The 12403-nt window shown below is 30.4% G+C and overlaps 1 protein-coding gene across 1 annotated transcript; it reads right to left on the reverse strand.

Moving 5' to 3' along the window:
- Positions 1-4814: 4814 nt before the first annotated feature.
- Positions 4815-5723, reverse strand: LOC105164731 (uncharacterized). Its single transcript, XM_011083470.3, has one exon. It carries the CDS (start codon positions 5596-5598, stop codon positions 5008-5010), a length of 591 nt encoding a protein of 196 aa, XP_011081772.1. The 5' UTR covers positions 5599-5723; the 3' UTR covers positions 4815-5007.
- Between the last annotated feature and the right edge of the window lie 6680 nt (positions 5724-12403).

A 12403-nucleotide genomic window follows, 5' to 3' on the forward strand; every position in this document is an offset into this window, starting at 1 on the left:
TTTACCAAATTAATTTCTACAACTTTTCGGACAAATTAGTGTTGAATTGACGATTTCACAAGAAAAACACTACTGAAACTTGAAATATATGTAAATTAAAGTGACAAAATTTTGTGATTTGAAGTATTATTTATAATTTTATTCATTAATAAGTTGTACAAGTTTGTATGATCGAACCTATTTATAATTTTTTATTTGACCCAACTTAATTTAAGTAAGAAACTATAAGTCTCTATTACAAAAAAATAAAAAATATAATTGCCCCATTGCCGCGAATTTTGCAACGACACTATAAGGGAATAGAATATTAGTGACAAAAAACACCAAGTGACAAGACGGTTTATTTGTCACAATAAGAAATTTTATGATTTTAATAATCATTATTATTTTATAAAAATGATTATTAACATGAATTAATGGCAAAAAAAATGTGCATATAGTTGTCGCTAAATACAATTAGTGATTCATGTATAGTAACGATTTAGTGATAACAAATAATATTTGTCACTATAGATGTGTCACTAATTGTATTTAGTGACAACTTTATACATATTTTTTGTTACTAATAATTATATAGTAATAAGATAAAAATTATTATCATTTGATATATATTATTAATAATAACTTTAAAATTATCATTTGATAATTTGTTACTAATATCATATTTTGTTGTAGTGTGAATTGATTTGCTACGGAAAAAATTGTGTGCTAGTGTGCTATAGTCGCCATGGATATCGTGGTAAATTTTGCCCCAAATATTTGGTTGTGGTAAAAATTCATTGAAAATTGTGATATCACTAATTTTAACTTTTGGTATCGACCTTACAACAAACTGCAACGATCTTTGATACAACGATCTTTGGTGCAACGATCTTTGATACAACGATCTTTGGTGCAACGATCTTTGTCAAGATTATTTAAGTTGAACACAGTCGTGATTAATTGATATACAACACACAATTAACAATTACATATATATATATACATATATATGTATAATTAATTCCCTTTAAAAGTGGATTTATTGGTTTATGTTGCAGTAGTAGTAATCCTTGGAACACAGCTAGAACTCCTGGCGATTATGTTCTGCATCCCGCCGGATAAAATCTTCCTTTTCTGCCCACTCCTCTTGGCAATATCCCTCATTGCAAATGTGAATGATAGCTTGGGATTAAGCCTAGTGGTGTTATTGAAGTCTTGGACAAAATTTGTGTGAGTGATCATGGCTTCCTCAATGCCCACTACCTGCCTTAACCTTTCTTTCACTGCTTCCGAGCACAGCCCACAAACCCATTTACCCGAATATGAATTTCGGATTCTGGAAATGTACTCATTCGTGCACTCTTCCTTCAGCCCACAGCACTCGCATTCTGCTTCCAATATTGTCTCATCCAATTCAATAATGCTCTCCAAATCTTTCCCTAGTTTGCTTATTTCGTGTGTTACGTCGGACACTGCCCTTCGCAGCAACGGATGATGATGATGATCAGCACTCTGTCACACAAACGAGAGTAAATTTATTGCTAATTAACACCTGAACTTAGCAAGGGATAAGTAGAATTTCAAGTTAAATGAAATATTTTCTTGTTATGATTAGAAAGGAATTTTAATATTGTAAACCTTCATAGTTAAGCTTGGCAAAAACTTGAAAAGTTTCCCTAAAATTTGAATAACAAATATTTTTGTTAGTAAAAAATTTTCTACACAGAAAAATTATGTGCTAAAATCAATAACGAGCTAATCAACAAGTAAATATTCTTAAATAGCAATGAATTCCACTATTTTTGCAATGAATCTGTATATATTGTTGCTAATGACATTATTTCTTGTAGTGAAGAGGCTATATACGTAGAGAAGTTGGAGTGTACCATGATCGAGAGGAGATTGGTTTCAACTTCGTTGGCTTTGACTGTTATCTCTTTCATGATTTGCAGAAGAATATAAACAAATTTGGCAATATGATATATAGTGTGCATGCATCAGCAGGTTGTGTTGGTCGTAATGGTGAAATAAAGAATTGGGACAGTGAGAAAGTGAATGGATATATTGATATATATATGCATGAGATGGTTGGATCATCGTCAAAGCATTGCTTTCATAATTAATTAAGTTTCTTTTGATGCCAATTGAAACCCTTTAAGGGGTTAAAGGTCTGTATTCTGGGCAGGTAAGAGTTGCTTTCTTGTTACAGCCATAAATGAAGTGATTGCAAGTAGCTAGGGTTTCTACGCTGCCTGCTAGATATTATATATATATGTGCATGTAATTAATGGAACACCAAAGTTGAAAACTATAATATTGGAACTTATAGGATCTATATTCAAGCATGCATGCATTCGTAGGCTCGTGAACATTCACAGGCCCTTCAAATACACTCACACATACGGTTGTGTGTGTTTGTGTGCGCGCGCCCACAGATTCGTATATATATATATAGACACACACAGGAATTGTAAGTTAGATACATAGATATATGCATGAATTTGGTAATTAATCGAGATGGATTGTTTACAATTGTTAGTGCTTTTTGAGTTGGCAAATTGGGTAAGTAATTGGATTGGCATGAGGGTCATGTGACCACTCATAATATTTTCAAGTTCATTAGCTAGCTAACCTAATTTCAAATTGTAAGAGATGGCCACACAAAACCCTACGAGTTAGGGTTTCTTCTGTTAAAGCTAGTTTTCTATTTTCTAGTTCCTTTTTCGTTTTGTTTATTGGGAGTTGGAATGGATTAGGATAATTTAGATAGGGATGACAACGGTTCGATTTTAGAGTCAATTTATCAAAAATATAAGTTTTTGAACTCACGACTCAACTCGTCTTGTACGTATTAGACTTGACAAAATAATCATAACTTCAAAATCCGTTTCAAACAGGACGGATCCGGATCCAAGTCCACGCCTAATCCAACTCCATTACCATCCTTAGTCATTTAGAGATCATGTATTACGGGTGTTATAATCCAACCATATAATTTTCTCTCTTCTATAAATTTACTCCTTCAAATTTAAATAAAAATTCAAACATATCATATATATTGAGTGTTGCCACTATTTTGAGCTGTCACTGAAACCCTACCATATATGAATTCAAGTGACTGAGCCATTAAGCAGACATTCTGCTTACAGACAAATTAAAGCCCAATAGAGCAAAATTTAGATCCCAAAGGGAGGAGCCCAACTACAGCACAGCTTCAGTCAATGCAAACAAGCCGGCCCGGCCCGTCCATCCAAAAGAGGGCCCAACAAGTTTTTCACCTGATTACAATGGGTATATGGATCTATCCGTCCACAGTCCATCGAAAGCTTTTGTTTGCAGTTGAATAATACGACAATTTAATCAATATATTACTTAATTTAAAAATTATAAAATCATGAATTACAATAATTTAAATTTATGAGCGGACATTATAATAATTCTCAATGTCGCTAACTAGCAATTTGAAATGCGGGTGATCTTTTTAATATTTAATTAATGTGAAGAGACAGTTTAAATCAAGTTTTGGCCATAGCGTATTTATTGTATTTGGTTTTTGTTTTAATTTCTGGCTCTGATTATTTTGTTTTTAATAATTTCAACTTCCAATCATATATTGGTTATAAATCAAGGTTTAAATACATTTTTGTGTCCCGTAACTTAGAATATTTGATATTTTCATTTTTTAATTTTTTAGAGTAGTATTTTTTATCATGTATTTTTTAAATTTTCGTGATCTTAGTTCTTTTTTTATTGGAGTTCACCCTTCTCATTGGAAAAACACATTTGCTTCACACGTGATATTTCAATATTCGATTTTTTGTTCTTATAAGCCCATTTCTGCTAATTATTATGTTCTTTTAATTTTTAGGACAACATTTTAGTCCTGCATCTTTTTTATTTTTTCGATTTCAACTTTTTTCTCATTGGAGTTCAACCTTCTTGCCGATGGAGGTGAACTCCGGCAAACAAAATGAATGAAATTGTGAATTAAAAAGACACAATACTGAATATTACTCTAAAAAATTTAAAAGATAAATATATTAAATAATCTAAATTACGAGGCAAAAAATACTTTTAAATTCTATAAATTAATTTCTACCCTCTGGAGAAAACATATTGATGTATTTACCTGTAAGGGTAACAAAGTAATTTAACATACATGATGTACATGTTAAGCACATAAAACCCACCACAGCATATATTTTTCAACACTACTATAAATACTAAAAATATTTTTTTTTAACACTATCTACTCTTCACTGATTTTGACCTCTCATATATACCAAAAAACCCTCTCATAAATTGTGTATTTTCACCTAATGTACAATCGTGTTGTAGGTAAAATTACTTTCATTAAAATTACAACCACATCACATGTGAAGGCTTGTAAATCATATATTTCTATTAAATTATATCACATTTTTTTAATCTTGTGGATGATGGGGCAGTTTTTGCGAGAAACAAAAGGGGCTGTGATGAGAACTGGCGACACTGCAAAAAAGATTTGTGTTAACTTTATAATAATGTAAAGCAGTCGAATGGTTTTCATCTCCTCAGAAATTCATCGAATGTGTCCAAAATCACGAGGAAGTTCAGGTCTTTGTCCCTTTTCTTTTCTGTCTTTCTGCCCCAACACTAATAATTGAATATTTTTGCATTTTATTATACTTGTGATTTACTTTTACATAAATACGATTTGAGCTAATCTTGCGAGACCTTACCAATTAAAAAATTATGATTTCGAATCTCACATCCATGGACACATATATATATATATATATATATGTTATTAATTAAAGGAGTAGCGGATGCATTATAAGTAAATAGGTATATATGAGAAAGAAGGCTGTATGTATCACTTGAGAAAATTATACAATCTACATATATACCAACAACACAATTTAATGAACTGATATAAATTAGAGTCTAAGCAATTAACAATTATGAAAACAACCTGCGTTCATGTATTTATTGATTAATTAACATTATATGTACTTAATTAAGACCATCGTACATGCATGATCCTCAGACCATTTTGGGAGCAGTCATCTCTTTTGTAATGGCGGGAATACAGCTTGAACTCCTGGCAATCCCACCTTTCTTCTGGTTGGTACCCCCCTTGTCCCTAGGGCTAAGTGACTTAGCCCTATTCTTCCTCAAGATCTCCCTCATCGCCTCCGCCTGGCATAGCACCGGGTACGCCCGCCCCACCCTATTGAACCTAGCACAAGCGCTCACGTGCGTTTGCAACGCCTCCTCCCTTTTCCCTCCGTTTTTTTCCATCTCTTCATTTACAGCCTCTGAGCAGAGCCCGCATATCATCTGTCCGCAGAACTTATCGCGCACTTTCTTCACGTATTGTGGGGTGCATTCCTCCGACATCCCACAACACTCGCACTTAGCGTCCTCCACCTCCGAAATGGGAGGCAAAACGTGGTGGTTGTTGTTGCTAATTACTTTATCTGAGACGTCTAGGGCTTCCTGGCTGAGAAGCTCGAACGAGATGTCTGAGATCGTACGTTTTAGGGTTTCCATGGAGAGCCTAGGGGGCTTCTGGTTCACATTGGTGGTGGTGGTGAAGCTTTGAAAAAATGTGGTGTCCCTATTAGGCGCCATGATGATATTGCAAGTGTTAATTTGGGTTGAAAAGGGATTTGTAATTAGGGTGAAGTTGGATGGGATGTTGAAGCATGAAGACTAATAGGAGTGAGTATATAGCTGTTGGAAATTCAAGCAGAGAAGGTGGCGATATGGTGTGCCCCTAAGCTTTATATTTATAGTGTGTTCTTGGAAGATCTTTGATTGAGACTTTTTCAACTGTCTGTGGACATAATTTAGCATCATTCTGTATGTGGTCAATCTTTTATCTTTTATTTTGTCTGTGTGATGATAAAGAGAGATCAAGAATCAGCTGGATTTTTCACCAACATATGCAAATTTATTCTACTAATTTCATTTTTTTTATTTCAGAATTTATCACATGCATCCCTGTTATTTCACTTAATATATACCATGGACGAAAATCATGTTATTTTATTTTATTTAATTAGAAACCTATATATATTATGCGTATATCGATCTTAAATAAAATAGAATAATATACAATAGAATTTGAAATAGTAAATCCAACATGATAAATCAATGTAGGCCAGTAGAAACTATACAGACACACTGTGTATGAGTAAATGGTAGTGTTAATTAGGTACTAAAATTGTTGTGGTTTCTTAACATTGTTGTAGGAAAGAACTTCAGCTACATCAAATTAATAAGAATTAATTATAATTGTCTTGTATATATAACAATTAATAGCAAACACAATTTTCAGTTATTATTATTTTAGTAATATTAATCATACTCTGATTATAATGAATAATTGCCCATTCCGTGAATTCAGGTGTCTTCACGGACGTTGTATTGCAGCCATGCATGTACCCACTGTTTGCTTTTCTTGAACAACACATGATCATAGATGCCATCAAATTTACCCAACTCAAATTTAGTCGAATCAAATCAATTGTACGTACAATTACTGTGATACATCTATCGTATGTTGGTCAATTTTCTTAACACGTGCATTAATTACACGACAAGTGTATTACATTTATCATATAATTGATTATGGACTAACCAAACTTGATTCGAACCAAATCTTTTTTCTTTTTCTTTTAATTTTCTTGGAAGTGCCCAAAAATAGGTAGGTAGGTAGAGATGAGTGAGAGCAAAAGGGACAGCAACCCCATCACGAGAAAGCAAATAAAAACTAACAATACCGGAAACCCCAAAAATAAAAAATATCAAAAGTAGTGGTGAATTGTAAAGAAAATAAAGTTTGCTTTATAGCATCAAATCAAGTCACATGAGTCTTGATGGGATGCTAAAAGTAGTAATCTGGTTTCTTATATCGATTTTCCTTTGGTCATCCAATGAACCTGGTTTTAGGGCTACTTTAATTATTATTATTAATGTCTTTTTTAATTATACAATTCCTTAGTCTTTTATATTAAAATTATTACTTGATTTCTTTTTTGCTAATTTAATCTCTTTTTTAAGTGAATGATGAAGTTAATTAATTTAAAAGAAAAATTGTAAAAAATCGAAATAGAACGATATTACATTTCTTTCAAGTTTCTATGCGTCAATGTTGCTGAGAACTTAGAGCACATGAAGAACTCACGCCCAATTTGTTACAAAAATGCTGGTTTTTTTAATAAGATGTTTTATTTAATTAAAAATATATTTATCTAGTGATGATTTGTATTTTTGTTTTTTTGTTAACGAGCAGACCTAAGTGGCAATTACAAGATTTTCTGTAGAAAATTTTGAGCCCAAATAGTTGCGTTGGATCTTTCTAGAAAACTTGCCGATCGAGTGATTCAGATTAAGGTTTCATGATTTAATGTGAGGTCATGAGTTCGAGTTTCATAGAATATGTAGGTATTTTCTCATTTTATATGAATTTATTATTTTATGGTTCTTAATTATATTGATTTATTGATTGAACGTACTGTAATTATATAATAACAGCATCTATTTTGAAAAGAAAAAAGAAAAGAAGAAAAGAAAATGATGGTTTATTTAGAAAAGTTCTTATACATGTATTATTAGTTTTTAAGAGGGTGTTTTGGTAAAATTATGAATTATTAAATTTATTTTAAAGATATTCTAGAGTTTATAAAATATTGAAACATGTTTGGTAAATTTTTAGAAAAAATGAGCTTATAAAATAAAAATTTAAGATTTGAACCTTATAAGCTCCTTTAAAAAAAAAAAAAAAAAGAAATTCCCATCTTATTTTTAAAATTTTAATTAACAAACTCCTTCAACTTTAATCAAATTAACTTTAAAATTAAGATTACTAACATCTTACAAGTTTCAAATTTCTATTTTATTCAAATATTTAAAAGCAAAATTTTTAAATAATACTTAACGTTTTATAAGGTCTAAAACATCTTACGGGATTATGTAATGTTCTAAATAAACTCAACCAAACACCCTCTAAGTTTAATAGATGGAAAAAAAAATATTTTTTTTGTCCTTATTTAATTATTTTTTTATTTTATTTTAATTTATACTCACAATATAGAATCCTCCATTAAATTTAATTTATTTCTAGTATTTTGTTCCTTTCTTTCTTGAACTAATCCTCCTTCCCCTGTTGTTCATATTAGTGAATGCGATCCAACATTTGGGATTACAGCGGCCCATATAAGAGATAAATGGGCCAGAAGACCACGTTTCTGGGCTGAGCTTAGAATTGAGATTGTGACCGGCCCAGACAACAATTCTGAACCATATTGTGATGGAAACCATTGAAGAAAAAAAAGGCCTTTTTCACTTGGTATGTCTCATATGTAATTCTTACACCGCCATTTTTTTTTTAAAATAGAAACGGTAATTATATTATTATATCAATATTTGAAGAAAAATTAAATAATTGAGTAATATATCAATTTAATCAATATATGAATATAACTAAAAATTTAGATATAACAAATTACAATAAATTCACATAAAATTGAGACACAAACACCTATACATTTGATGGGATTCGAATAATAACATTATAAGTATTATTGCATTTTACTTTTTAATTTTTGTTATTATTTTTAAATTATCTATCAATTAGACGACAAATATAATGCAGTTATTATTCAATACTTACACCAGATTGACTTACTCTTGATTTACTATAAATCAAATAAATCTTCTTCAAATTACCCTTAGACACTTGACACATTAATACATGTAAAAAAGTATATTTTCACCATTATAAGAATAGTTTAATCGAAAAAAATTTGTCAAATCTAAAAAAAGAAAATATTGTTTATCCCTTATTTCTTTTATCTTCTCTTTTTGTTCTTTTGCACAAAATGAAAAGTCAAGTCATAATTAAGTAGCCATAAAAATACTCAAAATGTGCATACTTTAAGCGACAGGACAGTGCTAAATAATTGTGTCCAAGCACTGACTTTTCAAAGGTTATGGTAAAAATTTCCTTTCTTTTCCACATCCTAAATAATGCCCTTCACGTCCACTCATGAATATGCAGAGTGATTGAAAATGAAATGAGCGCATTAAAGTCTAAGTTAAAATGCTACGCAGCTGTGTTTGTTTCTGCCTCGCAACAAAAATAGGAGTTTGAGACGTGGAAGCATTCCTGTGCCTAAAACACTGACATCTCTGATAACTATATGTTGGACGCAGTAAACCTCATCAAATAAGACCAACCCCCACTTACTCAATCTACCTTACCTTCTAAATTGAATTGCTATCAACAATCTTATTTGTATTTCAAAATTTTTTATTTTTTATTTTTTGAATTTAAATATTTAAGTTAGGCGACGAAACAATTTCACTTATAATTAATATGTTGAAGTTTCATTTTCTTTATATTTGTGGAATAATTATTTTTTTTTCAAAACAAACAAACAAACAAAACGGAGAGGGGAGGGGGAGCCACGTCTGTTGGGTCAGACTGCCCTGGTGGGTTTTGTGGTTAGGCAGCAGGGTATAAAAATTATCAGCATAGTAGGTCCTGAGTCCACACCAATCCATCCTAATTATCTATCATTAATCATTTTTCATTACTTATCAACAATTGTTATTGAAAATTAGACAGATATCATCCCACAAACCTCAATTTAACAGTTAAAATAGAGATTTCAGAATTTAAAAAATATGATGTCAAGAACTTAAGTCTTGTTTGGAATTGTGTAAATCTATAATGATTTATTGTTTTATTAATATCTAGATTTTGATAGTTATCAACAGATATAATGATGGTTTCACCCTTTACATGAAAATTGTGATTCAAAAATGAAATGTTGGGTAATTTGGTTGCTCCTCTTTATTAGGAAGCAAAAGTTAAAGTTTATCGAAGAAACAAAAATGAAGTAAAATCCTCTTCTATAAAGAAATATGCATACAAAGATGATGCTGTCTTAAAGTAGCTCAACGGCAAAATCCCGCCCAATCAATGCGTCAAAAAGTAACGCATGTGGGACTACAAAACTCCAAACTTGCTGATTGATTGTTGCCTAATAAATGCAAGCATTCTGGTTGGTTCAACCCTTTAAACATTCTCAAGCAACTCTTCATTTTCCGGTAAGTGCACAAAATATAGTTGATAATGTATACAAATGTTTCCTAGTCATTTTAAATATGAAATTTGAACGTTTCATAAATCTCAAAATTTTCTCATACTAGCGAAATATCTTTTCAAGATAGAATCGTAAAGCTCATATGAAAGCAAAGCAGACAATAGCCCGTGCAATATGTAGTGATCATTCACTTGTCCCAAGTCCCTCATTTGGAGGATTGATGATGAAGGTGAACGTTTCATATTAATTGCAGATGAAGAAACTTGAGAAACTTATTACATTCTCTCTCTAGTGATGTAACTGTAATGTTCATTTAAAATAAAAAATGGATAATATTTTGAATAACGAGGCATCGTCACGTCTATAGTATTAAACTAGCTAGTGGATGAGAATGAATGAGTTTCAAAAGTTGACAACTCAAGTTGTATTATATAAGAAAATAAGAGAGAAGATTGAGAAGCAAGCATAGGAAATACCAATTCAGAGTGGCAGTCCTTCTATTGTGTTTGAAAGACGAATGGAAGTTTCAGAAATAATATATTTTTATCATTATATTATATCATGAAACACACTCTCACATCAAATAAAACCAAACAAGTAACATAGTTTAATTCAATAATATAAAATTTGGAAGCTCCGAGGAACATTGTTCATCACCTAAACCAAACTACATCCACATGCTTCCCCTTGTGAAAAACAAAATTTGGTGACCTCTCTTCCACTGTAATAATATTTCAAGTATTGTGAATGTCAAGAATAAAGAAACTCCATCCAACGCACGTAAAAGCCTCCTGCCCCACTTAAACGCCTGCCTCACAACTAATGGACCCACAACACCTCAAATTCTATCAAATGAGAATAGGACACGTCAGGAACTGCATCCTAAACCTGAATTCCTATCAACAGAAGATCCACTATTTTTCTAACGAGTTGCCATATGCTGATTGGAGCTAATCCGGAATGAATCGATGAAAAGTAATTCCCGGTACACCATATCTTTTCCCTTGACCCTGCGCATCCCTCTCCTGTCCGTTTCTCTGTATTGATACTGCACATTCCATTCTAATGTTCAGGAATGTGAGTTCATCTTTTAAAGGGCGTTTGGCTAAATTGATAAGTCACTCTTAATATTTTATAAGATTTTTGAGAGTTTATAAGTTTTAAATATTTATTTAATTAATTTTTTAAAAAAAAATTATAAGATCTCAAAATTATATATTTTTTAACTTTTTTTTATACATTTTATAAGTTATATAGATTATAAGATAAAAATATTCCCATTGAGACACCTACATCCATCTCTCTCTCTCTCTCACACACACACATATACACTAGGATTTAAAGAATTTTTTTATTATTTAATTTTCTAACATTCAAAAATAAAAAATACTTTATTATTTAATAATAAATTATTATAATTAAATAAAAATAAGATTAGTATTGATATTATATAAAAAATATAAATTCAAGACATTAAAAATTATACGAGTAGAAATAATTATTGTATTAACAAAAAAATATTAATTATATATCTATATTAATATTCGACTAGTATTAATATAAATATATATTATTTTTATTCAAAATATTACGTAATAATTTATTTTTTTATTTTATTGTAAAAAAGATTATTTATTTAGATTTCATTTGGAATTAAACTAATTTGTAATATTTATAAAAGTATTTAAAAATTTAAAATAAAATATATCAAGAAACAACAAGTTATTTGATTCAAATGGTATAATGTCTATACGAAGCAATTTATCCAATATGAGAATGAACAAAGATTTTCTATAAAAAATAAAAATAAATTATTTTGTATATTTTAAAAAATAAAGTAAATTATCCCATATCTAAACCCATTGATAGAAAAATAATTTACATTTATTTTTTGAAATATGAGAAAATAATTTACTAATTTTTTTTTATAAGGGTATATTTTCTAATTTCATATTAGTGGCAAATTTCATTTAACCAAATATATGAAACCTTTTGGATGCATAATAATTAATTATGAATGAAAAGTCCGAATCTCTAAATGACCTCGTCTTATAAAAAATTTTAATTTTAATTTTAATTATTGATGTATTAAATTAAATTTTAGATTTGAATATATATAAATAATATAATAAAATGTATATTATAAAAAATAAGGAAAAAAAACTGGGAATGCATAAATTTGAGCCAAGTATTTACCACTCACAGAGGTTTGACCCCAAAGAAGTCCCACAAAATATTCGCGCTTGCTGATGCGGGGTAGTCGGATATTCGTACTGCAAGTCACTGGAGGAATAAAACCGCAGGCAATTTCCACACCACCA

This window comes from Sesamum indicum, linkage group LG6, assembly GCF_026168435.1.
Source record: "Sesamum indicum cultivar Baizhima isolate 11 linkage group LG6, ASM2616843v1, whole genome shotgun sequence".
Lineage (NCBI taxonomy): Eukaryota > Viridiplantae > Streptophyta > Magnoliopsida > Lamiales > Pedaliaceae > Sesamum > Sesamum indicum.

Excerpts from the sequence above, each read along its gene's own strand:
- LOC105164731 (XM_011083470.3), bottom strand. The coding sequence starts at position 5,598 with ATGGCGCCTAATAGGGACACCACATTTTTTCAAAGCTTCACCACCACC.